The 24,261-nt window shown below is 48.2% G+C and overlaps 1 protein-coding gene and 1 long non-coding RNA gene across 7 annotated transcripts in view; one reads left to right on the forward strand and one right to left on the reverse strand.

The window, feature by feature from the left end:
* PRDM11 (PR/SET domain 11) overlaps positions 1 to 10,248 on the reverse strand; it is an 89,995-nt gene extending 79,747 nt beyond the window's left edge. For 2 of the 6 annotated variants that reach the window (XM_054524444.2, XM_054524442.2), the window contains exon 1: positions 8,649 to 10,248. Coding sequence is in view for 3 of the 6 variants with exons in the window: in XM_054524446.2 (XP_054380421.1) it covers positions 97 to 246 (150 nt within the window). In the remaining 3 variants the exon portion in view is untranslated. Of the gene's footprint in view, positions 1 to 96; positions 295 to 6,071; positions 6,165 to 7,950; positions 8,470 to 8,648 lie in introns of those variants that run through there. The other 4 variants (XM_054524446.2, XM_063728460.1, XM_054524447.2 and 1 more) reach the window with 4 other exon arrangements.
* A 216-nt stretch (positions 10,249 to 10,464) lies between these two features.
* LOC129048622 (uncharacterized) overlaps positions 10,465 to 24,261 on the forward strand; it is a 53,572-nt gene continuing 39,775 nt past the window's right edge. The window contains exon 1 of the long non-coding RNA XR_008511120.1: positions 10,465 to 13,640. This is a non-coding gene — a long non-coding RNA (uncharacterized LOC129048622). The remainder of the gene's footprint in view (positions 13,641 to 24,261) is intronic.

The raw sequence follows: 24,261 nt of genomic DNA on the forward strand, positions 1-24,261 counted from the left end.
ACTCTGTTTGGGTTGGAACAGTAAAGGGCTGTGAGGTCAGGGACAAGCCCCAGCCAACCACCTCCCGGCAACCCCCAGAGCCCACCCCCTCTGTACCTTGGGCCATGATGGTGCTGAGTCCGCCCTGGCTGGGTCCCAGTCGGCTGCTCCCACGAGAAGCTCACTTCCTTCTGGGGCTGAGGGTCTGGTGGGCTCCTCCCCATGCCCCTCGGCCGTCCTGGAGCCTCCCAAGCCGGCCATCTCCATCCCCTGGCATCGGGCAGCCAGATCCTTTCCTGGCCCTCACCCCTTTCCCTTGGGGAAAGTGAGAGATAGTGGGAGAAGCCACTCCGGGAAAGCTGACATTGTGGGGGCGGTTCCATATTTACTTGCTCAGTGACGTCCATACCAGCCCAGCTCAGTGCCCTAGTCAAAGTGATCCTCCTGCCTGCTGGGCCCACTCTCGCCCTCAACTCTGACACAAGCCTGGCGGAAGGTGCCCACTGGCCACTACCCCCCTTTCTACCCCAAGCTCCTTCCAGCCACACTCCCTGCAGTAGCTGGACAATCTCTCTGTTTGGGAAGCAGGGTACAGAGGCTGCAGCAACACTCTCTGGGGTCCCCATTCTGCTGATTCCAGAAGGACTGGGGTGCAGAGGAAAGGGTGCTAGATTTGGGGTTAGAATGTTAGCTTGGTTACTTTCTAAACTGTATGAGCTCTAAGTCACTTTCCCTCTCTGAGCCTCAGTTTTCTGAGCTGTAAAATGGGGGTTTTAAGAGCCAACCCGCCTGGGCTAGTGATCGGGGATCAGGAGAAGGTGCAGTTGGGAGGAGGAGAGTCCTGGTTGCTCTTATGGATCAGATGAGGTGGGGGAGACAGGACTGGAAGGGAAAGCTCCAGAAGGCATTGAAGGCTCCAGAGGCCTGGGGTGCCTCACTTTGCAAGCAGGGACCCCCCTACCACTAGCACCAACCCCTGATCTAAGGCTGCTGTTTGGGAGCAGGATGGGCAGCAGCTATCTGCCCCCACCCCTACTCCACTTCCCCTACCCAGTATCATTTCAGTGGAGGCTTTTGGTCTGTTTGAATGTGTCTGCAACTTCTGACCTGTGAAGTTCCCGGGATGGGGAGAAGGTCTGAAACCAACAGTCTATAAATCAAATCCTACTTTTATTGATTTATTATTATTTTTTGAGACAGGGTCTCACTCTGTCTCCCAGGCAGGAGTACAGTGGTGCGATCTCAGCTCACCACAGCCTCGATCTCCCAGGGTCCAGTGATCTTCCTGCCTCAGCCTCCCAAGTTGCTGGGACTACAGGCACACATCACCATGCCCAGGTAATTTTGTTCATTTTTTGTAAATACAGGGTCTCACTATGTTGCCCAGGCTGGTCTCAAACTCCTGGACTCAAGCGATCCTCCCACCTCAGCCTCCCAAAGTGCTGGGATTACAGGCATGAGCCACTGTGCCCAGCCCAAATCCTATTTTTAAATCACCCAAGAAACCTTCTGGGAATTATTATGTAATACAAATAGGCAACCTCAAAGGCTTCCTTTATCAATGTGGTCTTCTTAAGAAGATTGGAAAAATGAGATGATAGTGTGTGATCTTTAGTTAGTCATGTAACCTCTCTGAGCCCCAAGGTTCCTCATCCACATATGGATGCGGGAGTAACCTCACAGGGCTGTTGTCAGTGTCCTGGTGCTCCATACATGTTCCTTCTAGCTGTTTACTGCCCCAGAGATAACAGCACCTTAAACTCAGTCCCGCAAACACAGAGGAAAAAATCTTCCACAGAATGTAGGGCAGGACTGATATTACTGAGTCCATTTACAGAAAGGAAACTGAGGCACAGATAGGTTAAATATTTGGCCTTGAACACAAGACAATGGGACACCATGAGTGTCTGAGGCTGCGGCCAGATCACCTTTAAGTACAGATATGCTCACTGTCTCGTATTCAGGCACTGCTGTCCTATCCCCAGCAAGAGGCATGAGAGGACCCCCATGCCTCCCCCATGTCCACTGGCCTCACACCCAGGAGATGGCCCAAGACTGACCCTAAGCCATTCACTGGTGCTCTGTCTTTCTCCGGAGCTGTCCATGCAGCCCTTGGAGGCTGGTAGTGGCATCGCCCCCGTTCTGCAGATGAGAAAATGGGTAACTCCAAGAGGGACAACCTCCTGCTGACATCTCACCGCTATCTGGTGCCAGAAGCAGGACTGAACCTGGGGCCCACGCCCTCTCCAGGGAACAGTGTGGACCCCACCAGCTGGCTCCCTGGCTCCTTCTCAGTTCCCTTTCCCTGCCAAGGGACCAGCCCAAGGCACTTTGCTGGATTTTATCTGCGGGTCCCCTCGCTACTCAGAAGCAGAAGTCAAGCACACTCGGGGAAACAACTGGCCTCCAGAACCGAGCTCCAACCCATCTGCTCTGACCTTCACTGTAGAGGGCCAAATTCCCCTACTTTTCCCTGGGAATGGTCACTCTCAGCTCTCACCTTCATCCTCTCCTACCTCAATTACTACGACAGCCTCCTATTTGGCCTCCCTGCCTCCAGCCTTATGCCCAAGCCGCTGCTGTTTTTTGGAACATGGATCTGATCACCATGTCAGCTTCCTCCTCATAAAACCCTCTGAGGCTCCCTGTGGCCCAACAGACAGAGTGTAAACTCCTCAGCACAGCAGTCAGGACCTGTTACAGCCTAGTAAAGGCCAAGTATCTGGGTTAGGCCAGAAGTCTCAGGAATCAGGTGCCCTGAGTTTGAATTTCATCACCAACTGTGAAACCGTGGGCAAGTGATGCTACCTCTCTGAGTCTCAGTTTCCTAAACTGTAGAATAGGGAAATAACAATACCATGATCAGGGCATCGCTGTGAAGATTTAAAAAGACAAAGCAGATAAAGCACTTTGAACACACTAAGTGCTCAATTAATTCACTCATTCCACAAGTATTTGAGGCTCTAGTTACTATATGGCATATACTGTTCATACAGCAGTGAACAAAAGTAACAAAAATCCCAGTTCTCTGGGAACTTGCATTATAATGATGGGAGGCAGGCAGAAAACAAAATAAAAAAGTAAAACATGGGGCATGGGATAAGTGCTATGCACTAAAGAGAAAAAAGCAGGAAGCAGAGAGAGGGTGTTGGAGTGAGTTGCAATTTTAAACAAGAAAGTACCCATGGCTAGGCCCGGTAGTTCACACCTGTAATCCCAACACTTCGGGAGACCAAGGCAGGTGGATCACTTGAGGTTGGGAGTTCAAGACCAGCCTGGCCAACTGGTGAGACCCCAGTCTCTACTGAAAATACAAAAAATAGCCAAGTGTGGTGGTGTGTGCCTGTAGTCCCAGCTACTCAGGGGCTGAGACAGGAGAATCGCTTGAACCCAGGAGGCGGAGGTTGCAGTGAGCTGAGATCATGCCATTGCATTCCAGCCTGGGTGACAGAGTAAGACCCTGTCTCAAATAAATAAATAAATAAATGTGCCCATGAGAAGGTAGTATTTGAGCAGAAGTCCTAGGGGAGGCAAGGGGGCCTGCCATGGAGATAACTGGGATAAGAGTGATCTAGGGAGAGGATGCAACCAATGCCGAGGACCAGGATTAGTGTTACTCATACTATTATTGTTATTCTCTTTCCAGCCTCATCCACCTCCATCTCCTCCCCTTACACTTACTCTCCACCCGAATGAACTACTCAAGCCTCCCCAGTCCCTTCCATGCATCCATGCTTCTGGACAAGCCATGCCCTGGGCCTGAAGCCTCTCCCCTCCTGTGCTATCCAAATCCTACTCACTCTCCAAAGGCCAGCCTAAAGGCCTCCTCCTCAGGGAAGCTTTCCCTGACTTATAGTCAGCGGTTGTCTCCTTTGCATCCTTCTGCTGTAAGCTGCAACTGCCTGGTTATTTGCCTATCTCCCAGGCTGATCTGTGAGCTCTGGAAGGGCAAGGACTAACTTGCACATGGTACCCCCTAGGCCCAGCACAGTGCCTGGCACAGCAATGGCATACATGCCCTGACCACCTGGTCAATGAATGAAGGACCGAATGATACCCAGATGGGGGTCCAGGCCTCTCCACTTACAGAGCCACAGTCTGGGGACACCATCAGCAATGTGGCTGCATTAAGTGAACATTGGCCTTTTCAACACAGATACAAATCTGCAATAGGAAACAGGCTTTTAAGAAAACAACAGCACAATTTTCTCTTTTCTTTCTGCACGGCTTGTTTTTCCAGCACAGCTCCAGGGTCAGCTGTCGGGAAGCCCCTCCCAGGCCTCACTCTGAAAACATGGGGCTCTGTGGCCTCCAAGGAGTCTCAGCCTCCAGTAGGAGGTAGAGATGCACCAGGCAGTTCTAGACCAGCCCTGGCACCAGGGCCACCAGTCACCTCTGAGCCAAGAACCCCATGCTCAAACCCCGATGTTAGGTAGGTGTTACCCCACTGGAGGCCCACTCTCCCATGAGAGCTTTATAACCCCACATGATGCTTCCAAATGGGTTTGGGGTTCTCTGCCCTCACTCCAAGAAGGCATACCAAGGAGATGGCCTCAGACTGCCAGGGTTCTAATCCTGGCCACACCATTAACCCTGGGTCCCTTACCTCATCTTTCATAGCCACAGTCTCTCAATCTGTGAAACAGAAATAATATCTACCTTGTGGAGCTGTTTTCAGTGCAGGGTATATGACATGCTTAGAACCATAGATGGCATGCAATAAGCCCTCAAAAAACATTAGCTGCCATCATCAACATCTTCTTCTTCTTCCTCTTCATCTTCCCCAGATCTCCTGTTCTGCGCCCCTTCACTGAATCATATACTGTCTAGATCAGCAGGGACCTCAAGGCAATGTTGAATCTCATCCTCCTGCTTTCCTGGAATATCCTATGATACATCCCTGGCACACAGTCCCCCTGGGCCATGGACACCAGTAAGGATGGGGAATGTACCATCTGTACTCTACAAGCCAGTCATTTTGCCGGCTATGCCTAACACCTCCTTCCAGCTGGACCCACCAGCCCGCAGCTCAGGGAAGTGGTGTTCCCTCATCCTGTCCCCAGCCCTCAGCACACAGTGGGCCTTCTATCCATGCTCAAGGATTCAACAGAAGGTGTTTGGTGAGCAACTCTCAAGTGCAAACCCAACAGCACACTCAAAGCAACCCTGGCAGAGTCTGATGGAAGAGCAAGGCTGCAACCAAATCATTACACCAATAAGTGGAAAACTGCTATGGATGTGAGTGCTCCAAAGGAGAGGTAGGTGGGCCAAGAAAGCTATAAAGAAGGGAATTCAGCCTAATCAGGGAGGGCTTCCCTGAAGAGGGGATGTGAAGATGGAGGAGGAAGGATGAGGAGGCCTCATCAGGAGAGGGGGTGGAATGCAAGGTCAGGGCAGAAGGAACAGCATGAGGAAGGCCCATGTGAGGCAGAACATGACAAATGGGAGGGACAAAAGATGGTGTCCCTGCAGAGACTAGAGGGCAGCTGGATTTCTGTCATTCTCCTCACAGCAGTGGGAGTCCCTGAAGGTCTTTCAGGCAGGGGTTTATAAGCTCAGATATGCATGTCGAAAAGATCACCCTAGCTGCTTTCCAAGTCAGGGTCCTCCCTCTTTGCATTAACAGCACATGCACTACTTGTCTCTCTGCCTAAAATGCCTCTCTAGTCCCTGCATCGGTCAGCACAGGCTAAGTTATGCTGCAGTAACAAACAGCCCCATCGGCTCAGCAGTTTAAAACAACAAAGGTTTAGTTATCACTCATGTTGCATGTCCATCATGGGTCACCAAGGGCTTCACGCACGGAGTGACACAAGGACTCAGGCTGGCAGCAGCCACCACCATCCCGCCTTACTACCAGTTGCCATGCCACAGGGAAAGTGCACTGTGGAGGGTCTCACACCAGCAATTAAATGCTGTGGCCCAGAAGTGACGTGTATCACTGTCATTTATAATTCACCAGCCAGTCATTGGGCCCCCACCCAAGCGCAGGTAGAGCTCCAGTCAACCTACTGTGGAACTGGAAGAACCGGAAATAGAGGAAAGCACTAAGGACCACCAGACACTCCCATCCCACTGTGCCCTTTGCTGACCTTAATTCATTCATTAGATGACAACAGCTCCAGGATTTGAGGAGGAAAGGCCAGCCTATGTAGGAGAGATCAGGGTCTGGAGTTCAGAGAGATCTAGGAGAGGACAGGAGATGAGGTCAAGGGCAGGGGCCAGATCACTCGGAAGCTTTTAGGTCACTACACCAATTTGGTTCTTTATCCCCAACACACTGGAAAGACTTCTAGGTGTTTAAAGAAGGAAATGGGATGCCTGACATGATCCTATTTGGAATGGATCACTCTGACTGCCATGAGGGGGAGGTTGCAGGTAGACCTTAGGAGGATCTTGCTGTTGTCCTGGGGAGAGACAGCAATGGCTTGACTACAACACTGGGGAAGAGGGGATGGAGAGAAGTGGATAGGTTCATTTGAGAGGATAAAGTTATCTGGGTCTGGAGATGGAGTAGATTGGGGTGAGAGAGACAGAGACACCAAGGCTTCTGCCTTAAAGAGTAGTGGGACAGTGTGCTCTTGGCCAAGATCAGAGCCCTAGAGGAAGTTTAGAGAGGAAGATTATGGACAGCTTTGGCCACTGTGTGTTTGTCATGCCTATGAGACAGCCAAGAGAGCAGGCCAAGAAGGCAGCCGAATCCACAGGCAGGACTCCCAACTCCTACCCTAGTGTTCTGTACTCCATACTTGTCAACAACCTGGAACCAGGGAAACTCAACTGTAAGTCCAGGAAGACGACAGATCCAAACAGGAGAAATCCTACTTGACGCCAAGGAGAAGAAATTGATGGAACACATCAACCCAAGAAGTCTAGACGACAGAACTGTAACTCAGGTCAAATGAGTCCGTAAGTGCAGAGGTGATGGCTATCATGACCAATCTAGGACTCCTGGGACAAGTGAGGGGAGTCTCTCATCTCTGAGAACGTCACCAGGGAAGGAAACGAGACTGTGCCACCAGCTGTTCCTTGGGGCCCTGTCAGTTTGAAACTGGATGGACCACGGTGGGGTCTGTGGGGGCAATTCTGATATTCCCAGGTCAGTACCTTCTGCCGTGATTTTGGAGGAGAACACTTCTTAAACAGTATGCCAGGCCCTGGAATAGGCATTTCATCTTTGCTATCTCATTTAATTTCACAACTGCCTTGCCAGGCAGGTTTTGTTGGACTCAGGGATGGAGACACAAGGCTCAGAGAGGCCAAAGACAACGATGTGAAGTCCAAAGTCAGACAGTGACTATGAGGAGGAGGTAGAATTCAAAGACAGAAAGCCTCTCCATTAAACTGAATACAGCAAGAGGTCTGGGCTCTATTCCCAGAAGGGGAGGTTTCTACACGTGCCCTACAGAACTCTGCTTGTCCACCTTTCAGAGAGTCGGCGGGCAAAGACTGTGCCCTGCTCCCCAACCATGACCCCACACCTCCAACAATGACCCTAGGAAAGCCCCAACCTTCCTTCCTCCCAAGAGGAAATGTGGGCAAGGACCAGCTTGGGTGCTACAGGCATCATGCTCCACAGAAAATTCTTCTGTCCCCAAGCCCCCAAAGTTTATAGGGTTTCCAGGTACCAAGAGCAATCTCTCATCATTGCCTCCTGGCCCCACTCACAAAGGGCTGGGTGTGTTTCCTTACAGCCACTCTAAATTATACAGCACAGCCTTTCTCCACACGAAGCAAACGTCTAGGAAAGAGGAGAGGTTTCACATTTTTCTCCCCTAAATCCCAGCCCAGCCTGGGGGGTTCTAAGTCCCCATCTCCCAACTGGGCTCTAGACACACACCAGCAACTTTTCACCAGCATCGCCCAAGACATTGGTATTCTCTTTGTAGCGACTCGCCTAGGGCACGCTGGCCTTGACCGGAGAGAGGTCATTGGCCGCTAAGTTTCTGCAGTTTCTGCATAGGAGAGTACCTTGGGGACTGCGAGTGGGGGATGGAGGCTACGCTCCGGAGAGGTTTCCCGAAGAGTCTACACCGCAACTGACACTTAAAACGCATTCCAGAAGCGCCCTCCGGCTCGGCCACGCTTCGCGGGCAATCGCGAACCGCGATGGAGAAGGCTTCGTCGCATCCCAAAGGACGCCTGCCACCTTCATCCCCGAGCCCCCCGCAGCAGCCCCCGGCGGGGGGCCGAGGGCGTCCGCGAGAACTAGGCCGGCGGCCGCGGCGAGCCCTCTGGCGTCCGCGCCCCGCCCCGTCCGTGTCACCGCGTTCTCATTCCGAACGCTCGGCCTGGGCCGCCACTCCCATTGGTCGGCGGCCACGTCCGTCAGCGGGCGCGCCGCTTGCGGAGAGAAAAGGCTACATTGTAACAAGGCGAGGAGCGAGCGAGCTGGGAGGAAGGAGGCGGAGGGCGGCCCCCGGCTCCCGCGGCGGCGGCAGCTACCTGCCGAGGGTTCACCCACCTCGCGGCCCCGGCGGGCCGCCCCCAACCCCGCGCCCGCGCCGCCCGGACCCCCGCCCCGCGCCCGCGCCGAGACCCCCGGCCGCCCGCGCCCCCAGCTGCCGCTCCCGGCCCCCGCACCGGCGGCCCCCGCGCTCGCTGGCAAACTGCCGAGCGCTCTCCGAAGCCATTTTCAATGGCCACATTGGCTACCGGGGCTGACTCACCTTCCCGGGAATGCTGCGGCAGCCGCGGGGCCCAGGGGGCGAGGGCGGCCCGGCGGGCGGCTCGGCGGAGGCGGCGCGGCCCCGGCTGGCGGCCCCCGCGGCGGGAGCGGCCGCGCTGCGGGCGCGCTGGTCCCCGGCGAGGCAAAGTTTCAGCGCCAGCCTCGGCGCGGCGGCGGCGACTCGCTGCTGCTCTCCTCCCCTGCTTTGACCACCATCTTATTAGTACAGGAAATGACATGGAAAACGGAAGAAAGCGGCGTTTGGGGCAGACGCGGACCCCCCAATTCAGGGGCCGGAGCCGGGACTCACCAGCCGCGTCCCGACCCGGCCCCGGAGAAAACTCCCGGAGCCCCTTCGGCCCGCGCCCTGCCCGGAGGGGGGAACCCGGCTCCCCAAACCCAAAGGGAGAGGGAGCGTTTTATAATCCAGCCCGTGGAGAAATCGAGAAAAAAATAGATGAAAAAAAGAAAAGGTTAAGAGAGAACTTTCGAACTGGGATACTTTTTTGGGGTCGGAAGTAAAAGTTCTCAAATTTTAAAAAAGTCATTGCGAGGGGGGCTCCCTGGCTCTCCCGGTCCCGTGGCTGTCCATTTGGAACCAGATAGTCGGGGGGAGTCGACGCGTTTGGATGTTTAACCCTTTCAGGGCTCCGCGGCTGGCCCCCTCCCGGTCCCATTTAACCCTTTGAATGCTCAGCAGTTTGGAGATACAAACTGAAGTTGCGAAACGCAAGCGTCCCGCGAAGGCTGAGGGTGAGGGGCTTGGGGTTCGTTAAAAATATTAACTCTTTATGTGGGGTTGCGGTTTTGAAGTCACGAATCGCACATGTTCTTGAAGTCAAAATATGTTACAGAGGGAGAGAGATTCTGAGAGCTGGAGGGCCTGGTCCCTGGCTGGCTTGGAAAAGATGTTTAAGCGGCATTCACTTGCTCGATTCCTCAGTTTCTCCATCTGTGAAATGGGATTCGACATCACAGAGAGGGGGTGAAGAGGGAAAGACGGGGCCAGGGGTGGAATTGTCACAGAGTGCTTGAGTGCTTGACATGCTTTCCTGAGCGCCTGGAAAACTGACAGGTTGTGATGGGGCTGGAAGCATTGGAGGAGGGCAAGGGACACTGCAGGGTGGCGTAACCAGGACAACCATTCCCCAATCAACCCCTTTCTCGTGGCGTCCTCTACAAGTCCTGTGGCCCAATGGCGACGTCTCTCCTACCAAGGGAGGATGCGCTGTGCAGGCTCCAAAATTGGGGCAGTAAACCCCAGTTGGTGATTCCCAGGAAGGCGCCTCGGCGAGGCGCTGTCCAATGCTTCCCCCAAACATCCACGAAGCCCTCCAAGAGTTGCCCAGATGGCCCCCAGAGGGTACTACTCCAGGGAAGCCTCCTCCCAAGGCGGAAGGAGTTCCCTGTCAATCTTGCTGCTGGCGATCCGCAGATGGGCGTTCATGGTCAGATGGGCGTTGATGGTCAGATGGGGGTGCTCATGGCTTTTGGAATCTGGATGTGGAGCTGGAGGCGGTGGGGGTGATGAGGGAGGGAGCACTGTGGGTACCACATCATTTGTTTCCCTTGACTCTGGCGTCACAAACACAGCTTCTTGGAATCTCATGCCTGTTACTGGCTGTGTGATCTGGAGCAAGTGGCTTCACCTCTCTGAGCCTTTATTTCCCACATCTGTAAAGTGGTGCACAGTAATACCTACGTTCCTGGCTCTGTGTAAGGAGCCATGAGAGTGTGTTTAAAGGGCCCAGCACCCAGCTGCTCACAGTAGATGCTCAGAGACAGTAACAACCTTATCATTATATGAGGTTCAATGCAACTGTAAGTTTCCTGAGTATCTCTCTGCTTGGTGCCAGGCAGAGTATCGGGTACTGGGGAACGGGGGGTGGGGGGAGGGGTTCCATGATTAGAATGACAAGATCCTTCAGGGAGGTCTTGGTCTGCCCAAGAGATGAAGGCACTCGCAGATAACTTCAATTAATTCAGAACTGAATGCACCTCCAGTTGCACTGAGCATGGTTTTGGATGCCAAGTGCCCAGCCAGGAAAAGAGCACTGAGGAAGGGGCCATTTGTTGTTCCTTTTGAGGAGAAAGATTCACCAAGGAAGTGATGTCAGAGGCAGGCCTGGAATTTCCATCAATGGTAGGATGGCATTGCCAGGAAGGCAAAGAGCAGAAGCAAAGACCTCGAGGCATCAACGTACCCAGGGTGTTGGACATGTATGTGTCCTGCAGTGACTGGGGTAGAGGGTGAGGCAGAGATATCGGAGATGAGGGCAAAAAGAGAAGTAGATAAAGGAGGGGTGTGGTCCCAGCCTCCAGAGAGCAAAAAGATCTTTAAGAGAATGAGCTGGCAAGTTGGAAGTGAGGTAAGGAGGGAATTTCTTGTGGCATTGGTTTTCTATTTAAATCTCCCCATCCATTTCTAGCCTGGCTTCTTTTGCCAGGAAGCCGTAGGTCCTCAGCTGCATCTGTAGGGTGTGACTGGGTCCTCAGGCATTGCAGGATGGGGAGTCAGCGCTTCAGGCGTCACACTGGGACTTGTCCAGGGGCTGTGGGGAGCAGAGAGATGCGGTGTGATCCAGAGACCCAGGTGTGAGTCCCAGCCTGTCGCCTGAAGCATTTGACTTGTCCTCTCTGGGGGCCAGTGTTTTCCTGCATGGCATGAGGAGTTGGGACCAGGGGTTCTATATTTTGCCCTCAAGAAGCTGCCCCTGTAGCTACACAGTCAAGGCCAAGGCACAGGAAGGAATCTGAAACAAGGCTGGGGGAATTGTTGGAAACATCTTAGAAGGGAAGCCCCAGGCAGTTGGAGGGTTGACACATGTGCTCTGGGTCAGTGTGGGCAGAAAGTGGTCTCAGACCCTGAATGTGATCACCACGGACAAGCAGTCTAGACAAAGCAAGTCTTGTGAGACAGTGCCTCAGTTTCCCTCTGTGGGCTGAGTTGGGCCTGAAACTCAGAAGTAGGGATGAGATGAGAGCTCCACTGGCATTTCCTGAGAACTTAAGGGAAGGGGATGGAGAAGAGGATTGAAGCGAATAGGGCATATGGTACACACCTTCTGGGGTATTACCATCTATACTCAATAATCCAAGACAGATGTCATCATCACTATTTTTTGCAGACAGAGAAAACATGTTCAGAGAGGTTAAGAGACTTGCCCAAGGTCACACAGCTAGTTTTGAGGCAGGTTGAGATTCACACCTAGGTCTGCCTGACTCCATTGCTCAGTGTCATCTGTTCTTGGTCATTTCTGGTTCATTGTCCTTTTCCATAATGCAGCTTTTCAGCCTAATGGGTGGTGAAATATTTCCTTAATTTCTCCCCTGAGCATATCTCACAAAAAGGAGCTGACCAGAACTTTGTGATTCAAGGCCAGGTACATTATGACCTCTTCTTGCAAAAAATGTTCTAACAATCCCAGTCACCTCCAGGTCCCTGTGAAGGCTACTGAGATGCTCTAAATGAATAGAGTTCACCTCTTTAGAAGGAAAAGTCCACCTGAGGCCTTCCCTCCACCCACTACTAATAATAATGTCACCAAGCAAAATACTTCTTGTTAGCTCCAAGGTAAATGCCCCCTGGATCCTAGAAGGAAGAGTCACTGGGGATTCACTTGCACATTTGTTGTAAAACAAGGACATTGTTTATTGCACATATGACCTTTCCTGAAAGCACAAGGGAAAAATTTCAATAAGGATTTAGTGCCTGGAAAAAACTAAGACTGAAACACACTGCGTCTTCCCCAAGGAACTGGCAAGCATCTTCCTCGCTAATAAGAGCTCCGTAACTGATCAGCCTTCCCTTCTTGCACGGGTTGCCAGGAAGCTCAGAGCCAAATTCCACCTTCACTTCTAACAGCTTTGGCAGTTGCATCTTTATTACTGCTTTACTACTTCTAATCCTACTGGCTCAGCCTTGTTTTCTCTGCCTTTTATTAAAGATGTTCCCCTTTTTAATGGTAAGAGATAAATGCTTTAAATAAATCCACTTTTGGAAGAGCTGCTGAAGGGACCTGGATTCCACAGGCCTCATGTTAAGCCAGGCACAGTTCTGTTCTGGTCTTGTCCATTCGCCCAACAGCTGAGGGATCCCTCTCTTGGAAGGAAGGAGGGACTGGCTTAAGCCCAAGGAATTGCTCATCCAGCTGCTGACAGTGGCTAAGATCAAAATGCCTTGGGTCAGATCATCGTTGCCATTTTTTGCTCTACTGACAAGCAGCTTGCCTTGCTCCTACCAGCTCCCTGGGAGGCCCAAACCACTATCCCCTACCTGTGCTCCAGAAAATCTCCCCCATTAGTCCCTCCTGTTGAGGCATGGAAAGGTGGGGAGGTATGGGAATAGTGGCGTGGGAGTGAGGGGGGCAGCCCTTGATCATGAGGACAGGGAAGGCATCTCTGAGGAGGTGGCATTTCACTGGGGGTCTTGCTAGATACAAAGGAGCCAGCCCTACCAAGAGCTGAGTAGCAGAATTCCTGGGCAGGGGACACAGCCAGTGCAAAGGCCCTGAGCAGGATGGAATTGGCTTGTTCTATGAAGTGGCAGAAGGCTAGTGTGCCCAGGGTGCAGTGTGGCAAGAAGAGCAAGAAGCAGATGTGGGGAGAAGTGGGTGGGATCTCTGCCAGGGTTTTCCAGTCTGGATTTCTTTGGAGTGCAGTGGAAGCCACTGGTAATTTTAAGCTGGGGAGACCCAGAACTTGATTTGTTTTCATGAGATCACCTTGGTTGCCATCTGGATGATAAACATTTACTGAGTCCCAGTGAGTTTGTAGGCATGCTCATAAAACATCTCATTGAATTATCTCTGAATTCTAGATGAGATTGAAGCAGACATGTGTCTTTTTTTCTGGCTTCCCAGCATCTGATTCCCCTTCCAGTGGCTGGAGAACATTCCACCTTCTGAGCCTTGGGAAAAAGCAGAGTGTGCCCTTTCCCTGCCCACTGGAGAAGCTGAAACAACAAAAACTCCCTTTCCCGGCCTCCCTGCAGGTAAGGCACTGGTCCATGACCCAGGCTGTCAATCAGATGCATCTTCCTGACTTTGAATTGGGAGCTAGAGATAATAGAAGCATGGACCATGGACAGTCCTTTCAGGCATGGGTGGGGTGCAGTGCAGTCAGTTCTCAGGGGCAGTAGTGTCAGTGGCTGGGTCCAACAGAGCTGTGGGCTAGGGCTGGTGGTGCAGGCTTTGGCATCTGTTGGTCAGGTTGGGGATCAATGTCTTTACCACATCAGGTCTCTAGCATGATCTTGGCTGTGGCTCTGGCTGTGTGCACCCCACACCTGTTTCTCTAGCCTTCCGGAGGATCATGAGCTACCTGAAATCCTTTCACTGTGTTCCTTTTCAATTTACAAGTTGTCTGTTGCTGCATAACCAATAGCCCGAAACTTAGCAGCTGAAGACAGTAAACATTTATTATCACACAGTTTCTGACAGGCCAGGAAAACCACAGCCCTTTATAAACTAATTTCAGAAGTGACATGCCATCACTGCTGCCATATTCTGTGGTCACACAGACCAACCCTGGTACAGTGTGGGAGAGGACTACACGAGGGTGCAGCCACCAGGAGGAGGGATTCTTGGTGGTCACCTTGGAGGCTGGTGACCAAAATCAGCCAGAGCAATTTCTGTTGCTTGCAACATTAAAACCAAGACTTTATGGAGCGTGTAGATGATCATGCAGTTATTCACCAAAATTTCTTAACGGTGTGTCTAGCCAGGAGAATAGGCAAAGGAAACCCCCAGATATCAGCTGAGAGCCAGCGGTAGAGCTTGCCTTGTTAGACAGGACCTTGGCAGACTGGTAAAAATCAAAGAGGTTGAAATCACTGATTGGAGTACAAGTTGTGGAGTACTCTTTCCAAACTTGAGACTCTGGGCAACTCTCTCCATTTTGGAAGGTCTCGATGGTGTTGAGTATTGGAATTGATGGTTTCTACAGCACTCTCTCAGTCTCCTTGTCTGTAAATAGGACTGGGAATGTTGGATTCAATCATCATTCAAGAGATGAAGTATGTTCTTAGTCTTGTAGAGGGATGCTAGAGAAAGGGATAGGGACTGGGGCATTAGAGAGGCTGGTTTTTTTTTGTCCCAGGAGACTCCAGGATGACTCCTGAATGCCACATGCCCCTAAACCTGAGAGACCTTCATGCAGATTGAGGAGCAGCTTTAGGACTGCTGGGTGGAGCCACAATGAGACAGATAAGCTCCAGGAAAATAAGAACTGCCAAAACAATGGAGCCACCCAACAAAAAAAAGGGGCTGCCACTGCAAGTGGTGAGCTTTGTGTTACTGGAGGTGTGTAAGCCAAGGTTGGGGGCTCTTCTGAAGATAATTTATGCCCAGGTAGATGTTATGTTTAGTGATCTCCAAAGTCCCACCATAGGGGAATATTCTTGATTCCAGAAATGGTGCAGCCACATTGCTGGTGGAGAGCACTGTCATGAAAGAATAGAGCTCTGGGCCAGGAGCCAAGAGATGTGGGTCCTAGTCCCACCCCTGTTATTTGACTCCTGGGGGACTATAGTCAAATCCTGTATCTGCTCAGAGCCTCAGTGATTTTCTCTCAATTTGTAAAGTGAGGGACCAGTTTCCACGTGTCAATCCATACAGCCACGCTTGTCAGAGAACATTTCCCTCGTCCTTGAGATGAAAACCATAAAGCAATGTAGCATTATTTTCATAAAGCTAAAGCTATTCAATTTAAAGGATGATCTTCATTTTGAGATTATATATTTCCTACTATTTTTGGTGTTCAAATGTAATTTTCTTTAATGCAAGGGTAATAATAGCATGTGTAGAAGATGAAAATGGTGTTATTGTTTTTCCAAGGGACCCTACTTGGCAAAATAAAAGGTTGAGAAACCTACAGTAGTTCCTCCAGTTATGAAAGTAAGAAATATAGGAATCACTGGGCTTAATGATTCCAAATAACCTTCAACATTGTTTCTCTCTCTTTCCCTGAACTCATCCCTCCATTTCTAAAACACTGATTGACACATCAGACACGAGAGCCACTAAGGTGAGTGAGAGACCTATAATCCCTTCCTATGTGAAGCTCAGAGTATCCCAAGGAAGACCAACATATAGGCACGTAAACGAATGGATATTTAGGTTAGATCACATTTTTTATCATAAAAATACTGCAGTACACATACTTAGTTGTATCTTTTGTTTGCTTCTCTGGTTATTCCCTTAAGATAAGTTCCCAAAATGAAATTTCAGGGTCAAAGGATATGCCCTGCTTTACATCCTAAAAACTTTTTTTTTTTTTTTTTTTTTTTGAGATGGAGTCTCACCCTGTCACCCAGGCTGGAGTGCAGTGGTGCAATCTCTGCTCACTGCAACCTCTGCCTCCTGGGTTCAAATGATTCTCCTGCCTCAGCCTCCCAAGTAGCTGGGATTAGAGGAGCCTGCCACCATGCCCAGCTAATTTTTGTATTTTTAGTAGAGACGGGGTTTCACCATGTTGGCCAGGCTGGTCTCGAACTCCTGACCTCATGATCCATCTGCCTCGGCCTCCCAAAGTGCTGGAATTACAGGCGTGAGCCACTGCGTAAAACATTTTGCCCAGTTGTCCTAAAACATTTTGCCCAGTTGTCCTGCAAAGTGATTGTGCCCGTGTCTGTTCTCATTGATTTTGTATGAGCCTGCTTTTTTCCCCAACACCCTTATGCTGAACACCATCAATCTGCTTAATCTTCAGTGGTTTGCTATGCAACTGATGTATCTCATTGTTGTTTTAAATTATATGACACCACTAGCAAGATGAGCTTATTTTAATATGTTTACTCATCTTTCATGCTTCTTTTGCAAATTGCTTGATTATGTCCTTTGTCCATTTAAAATTGGGGCCCTTGTTTTTCTTATTGATTTAGAAATGTAGTTTACATATTAAGGATAGCAAAACGCTTTGTTTGAAATATGTAATGCAGTTTTCTAAATGCAAGCAATTTGTGTAACTTTGTTTATGATGTCTTTTGCTGTATGGAAATTTAGATGTTTTCTGGTTTTCCTTTATAGTTTTGTGAACATAGTTAGAAAGGCCTTCTTCAGTAAATTGTAAAAAGAAAAAAATCTTAGATTTTCTTCTGATTGCTTTTTTTGTTCATTTGTTTAAATATTTGACACAGCTGGAATTTACTTTGATGTAGAGTATAGCATAGGGATGTGACTTTATGTTTCCCTTAGTGGAGAGTTGCCCCAACACCAATTATAGAATAATCCATCTATTCCTCATTCTTTTGTAGTGCCACCTGTATCATGCACTAAATTTATTTATTTTTGAGACAGAGTCTTGCTCTGTCACCCAGGCCGGAGTTCAGTGGCATGGTCATGGCTCCCTGCAGCCTCAACTTCTTAGGCTCAAGCGATCCTTTCACCTCAGTCTCCTGAGTAGTTGGGACTACAGGCACATGCCGCCATGCCTGTCTAATTTCTAAAAGTTTTTTGTAGAGGTGGGGTCTCACTGTGTTCCCCAGGCTGGTCTTGCACTCCTGAGTGTAGGTGATCCTCCCTCCTCAGTTGCCCAAGGTACTAGGATTATAGGCGGGAGCACCACACCCGGCCTCCTTCCATTATTTTGAATGAATGCAATGTTTTCTCTTCTCTAAGAATATCTTTTTTGCCTCCTGTTCTCTGTATTACCTGCTTCTTCAAGTTTTTCCCCCTGTTCATTGGGTTTCCTTTCAGGCAGTGGCTTTCTTCAAATATCTGGTGATCCTTGGCTGCCTTTTCATTCTTGAGAGCAAGGTACTCAACAAGCTTGGTACACCCAGGCGGATGGGATTCACAGACTGAATGCTTTACTGGAGGGTGAAGCTGTGTTTTCCCTGTGTGGTGTAGGTCTTCCTTTCTTTAACAAAGAATGACCCTCCACTTTCTCGTGTGTGTGTGTGTGTGTGTGTGTGTGTGTGCAGAGGGAGGACACAAGGGTTGAGAGTCATAAGTCTAGTCCTGCTCTGACTTCAGGGTAATGCTGGGTCAGAAGGGATCTCTAATTTTGGACCCGAGTGGGGAAGGAACTGGAGGGCTCAAACTGCTCCTTACCCATCTGTTTGCTTGCTTGCTTGTTTTCTCTCTTTCTTTACAGGGTCTTACTGTGTCACCCAGGCTGGATTGGAGTTCAATTGCACCATCTCAGCTCGCTGTAACCTTGCTGGGTTCAAGCAGTTCTCCCACCTCAGCCTCCTGAGTAGCCAGGGCTACCGATGCACGTCACCATGCCCGGCTAATTTTATTTTTTGTAGAGACGAGGTCTCGCCATGTTGCCCAGGTTGGTCTGGAACTCTTGGGCTTAAGCAATTCTCCTGCCTTGGCCTCCCAAAATGTTGGGATTATAGGCATGAGCCGCCACACCCAGCCTCCCATCTGTGTTTTTTTTTCTTTTTTTTTAGACGGAGTCTCTGTCACTCAGGCTGGAGTGCAGTGCTGCGATCTCAGCTCACTGCAACCTCCACCTCCTGGATTCAAGTAATTCTCCTGCCTCAGCCTCCTGAGTAGCTGGGGTTACAGGCGTGTGCCACCACGCCTGGCTAATTTTTATATTTTTAGTAGAGACGGGGTTTCACCATGTTGGCCAGGCTGGTCTCAAATTCCTGACCTCAAGTGATCTGCCTGCCTTGGCCCCATCTGTGTGTGTGTGTGTGTGTGTGTGTGTGTGTGTGTGTGTGTGTGTGTGTGTGTGTGTGTGTGTGTGTGTGTGTGTGTGTGTGTGTGTGTGTGTGTGTGTGTGTGTGTGTGTTTTTGAGACAGAGTCTCACTCCCTCGCCCAGGCTGAAGTGCAGTGGTGCGATCTCAGCTCACTGCAACCTCCGCCTCCCAGGTTCAAGCAATTCTCCTGCCTCAGCCTCCCGAGTAGCTGGAATTACAGGTGTCTGCCACCACACCCAGCTAATTTTTTTCTCTTTTTGTATTTTTAGTAGAGATGGGGGTTTCACCATGTTGGCCAGGCTGGTGACCTGCTGACCTCAAGTGATCCACCCGCCTCAGCCTCCCAAAGTGCTGGGATTACAGGCAGGAGCCACTGTGCCCGGCCCCCATCTGTTTTTGACTCAGCACTTTCCCGCCCTCCTCAGTGCCTGGTGAAAACAACTTGGAAGTCTCTCTATGCCCATCGCTCTAGGAAAGGACTATGGTGATCCACAGGGACAGCAAGGGAACTGCCTTGGGTGGGGTTGGGTTGGGCAGTCTGGGGGTCTCAGCGCTTCTTGAATAAGGTTTGAAAAATGGTCCTTCTATTTTCAGCCGCAGCCCTCATCTCGGCCTTCTAAGGGACCTGGTTCTTGCCGTTCCTAAGCTTTTCCTGTGATTCCTGGTGGGCAAATTGGCTTTCTGCGTTCCAGCGCCCCGCATTGGGTACTCAGATTTGAGTCCATCTTCTCTGCTAAGGCAGCCCTTCCTCCAGCTGTCTTCCACCTGCCTATGTTGCAATCTGGTAATACTTTAGATGCCTCCTCGTTTTATCCAAGGTGGATTTTGTGTTGTGTTTTTTGTTCTGCTTGTTCCAGGATGGTTTTTCAAGAGGAGAAGGAGATGGGCACCTTTTCACTTCACCTTGGCTTACTCGGCACACATTAATTTTAAAATGGGAATTCTGTCCTGTTATCACTCTGTTACCATTTCAGGTAACATTTAAAATAAAAATGGAAACATTTTCTCTTCTTCCCCTTCAAAATCCATTGGAACTTTTAAAAACTAGATATTATGTTTTAAAACAATTTTAGGTTTACAGAAAAATGGCAAAGCTATTACAAAGAGTTCTCATATACCCTGTACCCAGTTCCCCCTATTACTAACACCTTCCATTAGTACAATACATTGGCTACAAGTAATGAACCAAAATCCTGCATTAAGTTTATAGATTGTTCCGATTTCCTTAGCTTTTTACTTACTTTTTTCTGTTGCAGGATCTCATCCACATTGTATTTACTCATCCTGTTTTCTTAGGCCCCTCTTGGCTGGGACAGTTTCTCATACTTCCCTTGTTTTTGATAGCTCATTTTCGAGGCGTCCTGGGCAGGCCTTTTGTGGAAGAATCCTCTATTGTAGTTTGTCTGATGTTTTTTTCATTGTTAGACTCGGGTTATGGGTTTTGGAGAGGAAGCCATTGGGATTTTGATGGGAATGCCATTAAATTTATAGGTTAATTTGAGGAGAATTGACATTCCCATAATATTGAGTTTTCCTTCAGGGACCTGGTGCATTTTTCCATCGTATTTAAGTCTTCTTTTATGATCTGCAGTGAAGTTTTATAGTTTGCTTCTTATAAACCTAACATATTTCTGTTTAGGTTTATTTCTAGGTACGGGATAGTTTTTGCTGCTATTGTGAGTAGGATCTTTTTCAACTACATTTATTTTCTAAATTGTCCTTGCTGTTGGAAAGCTAGGATTTGGAAAGCTATTGATTTTTATAAATGTATATTCTGACCAGCTATCTTACTAAATTCACATATTGTTTTCATTTGTCCTGAGCTGATTCTCTGGGACTTTTTTGATAGACAAGAGTATCTCATGCAAATAATTACTTTGTGCCTTCCTTTTAAAAAATATTTATGAATCTTAGTTAATTTTCTTATATTATTGCATTAGCTAGAAGCTCCAAAACAATGATGATTAGGAATGGAGACAGCAAGCATTCTTGTTTGCTAAGGCAGGTTTTCTCCTGTTTTCATGATGTTTCCTGCAGCCTTCTGATAATCTCATTACATTCTAGAAATGTCCTTTTATTCCTACTTTAGTAGGAGAGAGAGAGAGAGAGTATAATTAAAATTGGATTCTTCTTTTTAGAGATGGGGTCTCACTATGTTGCCCAGGCTGGGCTCAAGCTACCCTTCCTGCCTCAGCCTCCCTAGTAGCTGGGACTACAACTGTGCGCCACTGTGCCTGGCTAAAATGGAATTTTTACCAACGCCTTTTTTTGTATCTATCAGTATCAGCACCTATTTTTCCATGTTAACCTCTAGATGTAATGGTTATTGCTCTGCAATAATTTGCAAACATGGAAAACATCATAGGATTTGATAATTATTAAGTCATCTTTGAATTCCTAGAATAAAATATGTCAAGTTCTTCCTTAATATGCTGCTGCATCAAATTGCTATTATACATTTTGTAAAAATTAAAAAAAAATGTGTGGCTAATTATAATATTGAAATACTATTCTTTTTTTTTTTTTTTTTTTTTTTTTGTGAGACAGGATCTCACTCTGTTGCTCAGGCTAGAGAGCAGTGGTGCAATCTCAGCTCACTGCAGCCTCGACCTCCCAGGCTCAAGCAATTCTCCCACCTTAGCCTCCCAAGTAGCTGGGACTACAGGCATGTGCCAGGACATCCAGCTAATTTTTGTATTTTTTGTAGAGACAGGGTTTTGCTGTGTTGCCCAGGCTGGTCTCAATCTCTTGAGTCAAGCGATCTGCCCACCTCAGCCTCCCAAAGTGCTGGAATTACAGGCTTGTGCCTCCACACCTGTCTGCTATTATAAATTTTTGTGTGAGTGGGCTTTGTTAGTTTTGAACTCAAGTTTATGCTAGTCTCTATGATTTTTTTTGTAACTGTCTGAGATTATTTTGTTGGGGCAGTACGCTTATGAGTCTCAAGGAACATGATCGTAAGACTAAAGTTTTCTTCTATTTTTCCTGCATTAACCCTATTTCAGCATGAGCTATTTGGTCTGATTATTCAGTTCAGGCCACTGACTCTCCTTGCATGTCCAGAAAATTTTCACTGTCTCTTCCCATTTTTAAACAAAGGACTCGCCTAATCACCATTGGTAGCTGATGTGAGCTTTCCCAGCAATTGTGTAGGTGAGTCACTGATTTCCCATGTGTGCCTTGCCCTCTGGGGGTGTGTAGAGATGTAGGGTAGTCTTAGGTGAGCTTCACCCAGCTGCAGAGGGCAAAGGCTGGCAGAGAGATTGCCCTTCAGTGTTCCTGTGCGAGGAAGCAGATTGGCATTTGGGGACACATCTCAAACAGTGCTGATGGTTGTGGCAGTGCTTAGCTGGCAAAATCCATTTGGTTTAGCCTGCTGTATGCATCAGATGAGACCCATGAGCTGGGGTGTATGCTGAGGCAAGCTGCTCTGTTTGGAGGATCTAAATTTGCCATTCTTGAGTTACTTCTCCCTAACTGTATGTCTAGCCTCCGCTATGTGCCCATTGGGGATCTGTGTCTAGTTAGTACTATCATTAGTGCTGCACATGCCAGTAGAAGAAGGGAAGGAGTTACCAAGGGAGAGGATTCCACTGCCGTGCTGAGCTCCACTGGCCAGTGCCCGAAACTCAGCGAACACTGGTTTGAGCAAAAAGAATAACGTGTTGGCGCCTATAACTAAAAAAGTCTGGGTCAGGCTTCAGGCATGGCTGGATCAAGGTGTTAAAACAATATCATCAGAAATATGTCTTTATCCATCTTTCCACCTATGAAGAAAAAGTTATGGCCAGAAAGTTATGAGAATTGGGGAAAGCACGATATCTTGGGAACCAAGAGAGCAGAACATTCAGAAAGAGAAAGTGGACAATAGGGTTAAATGCAACAGGAAGGTCCAGTAAGATAAGAACTTAAGGATTTCCTCAGATTTCATGATTAGGAGGTCACTTATGTCCTTAACAAGAACAATTTTAGTGGTATTACTCCATGGAAGTGGTATAGCAGATTGGAATGAGTTGAGGAGAAAATGAGAGGTAAGGAATTAGAAAAAGAAAGCACAGATTATCTTTTTGAGCTATTTGGATGAAAAGTGGTAGAAAGAGAAGGCAGAGTTAAATATTTTTATTGTTTAAAGGTTGGGAGAAAATTGGACGTGTTTCCAGCCTATGGGAATGGAACTGGCAGAGAAGGCAAGGTTAACAGCAGAGAGGTAACACTAGAAAGAGGACTTTTACTTTAATTTGGGAATGGGTATGGGGATGGGGTATGTGTGGCACATTCTTAAGCAGGGTGTTGCTCCTCCCTCCACAGCAAGATGGCTGAGCCATCAGTATTTTCCTGGGTTTTGCTCAATCTTTGCTGCCCCTGGGCTGGCTTTAGGAATTGGAGAAGTATACTCGTCAGAGGATTTCTAAAGCGCCAGTTACTATCTTTGGGTGCTTCTCCCTAGGTAGCTGGGTGACCTTGAATAAGCTGCTCTCATTCTGGGTTTCCTGTAAGAGGTTGACTTCGATGTCCTTAGAGGTCCCTTCCATCCGGCATCACTTTGAAGTCAGACTTTGAGTAGCTCAGAGGCAGATTGTGAAAGGATGGAGGAATAGAACGGAAATAGAAGTAGAAAGGAGATGACTGTGGCTTCATAAGCATTACTCTACCTTTCAGAAACATGTCTTTTCAATTTGCAAAGTGCTGGGGATGTGCTTAATGATCCGCAAGCTCCCTTTAATTTTTAAATTATTGTTTTAAAAATAACATTAAGACTTTTTTATTATAACATAATACATGTCCAGTGATGAAAACCATGAGCAAAACACTAAAATAAATCAACCACAGTTTTACTACCCAGAGGTGAGGCTTATGAGCAAGTTCAGAGCTTGGTTTATGCCTTTTTGGTGTGTATTTGATGGGATGAACACTGTGGGTTGCCTATTCAGTGCCAGTCTGTCTTCACTTCTGCTCACTTCTTCTTGGCTGGCAAAGCTCTGGTTTTGTAGAAGTGTTCAAGCTCCTTGTTGTCATGGGCTCAGGGAAAGTGACCCCCTGCACAGCGCAGCTCCAGGGAATCCAATCATGATTGGTTTAAGATAATGACAACGATCCCATTTCCCTTTTCTGTGAATAGTTTAGACATTGGACATGTGATACAGTTCTGGCCAGTGAGATGCAGGAGAATGACTTTGGGGAAATGTTTTCCTTGCTCTTAGAGGTCCACAGAAGATGATGGTCCTCTTTCTGTTGCTCAATTTGGCTCTACAAGGTGGAGATTCAGGGAACTGCTGCAGCCATCCAGCAAGCAAGGAAGAACTAGGCTGAAAACAAAAACCAACACCAAAGAAAAAATCTAGATCCTGGATAACATTTTTGAGCAACTTCATTAGCCAACCCTGAAATTGCCCTGTCTTTGGCTCCTGTTATTTGAGATAATAATCTGCCCTTATTTTAGAAAGGTATTTCATTATTTGCAGCTAAAAGCATTCTAACTGTTGCAAATAGGATCATATTGCTTGTATTATATTGAGCATGCTCTTTCATTTCGTAATATACCATGAACATTTTCAAAAGTCAGTAACTTTTTCCTGTAATAGGATTTTGAATGGCTGCACTGTATTCAACATGTTGTGAGACATTTAGGTGTTGCTAGTTTTTGCCATTATACATAATGGTGTGACAACACCCTGCACAAATCTTTGCATATTTGTTTGGTTCTAGGGGTAATTTTCTAGAAACAAAATATTGGGTAATGGTTGTATATATTATCAAGGCTTTTCCTTAAATTTCCCTCCAAAACTTTGCATTGATTTGTAATCTGCCATTGTTACCAACTTTCCTTGTTAGCATTCTACCTTTTTTAACTTTGCATTGAAGTATAATGTATATACAGAAAATTACACAAATCATGCTTAATTCTCACAACCTGAAAACCCTCATATAACCAATACCCAAATCAAGAAACAGAGCATT

The sequence above is a fragment of the Pongo abelii genome, chromosome 9, assembly GCF_028885655.2.
Source record: "Pongo abelii isolate AG06213 chromosome 9, NHGRI_mPonAbe1-v2.0_pri, whole genome shotgun sequence".
In the NCBI taxonomy this organism is placed as follows: domain Eukaryota; kingdom Metazoa; phylum Chordata; class Mammalia; order Primates; family Hominidae; genus Pongo; species Pongo abelii.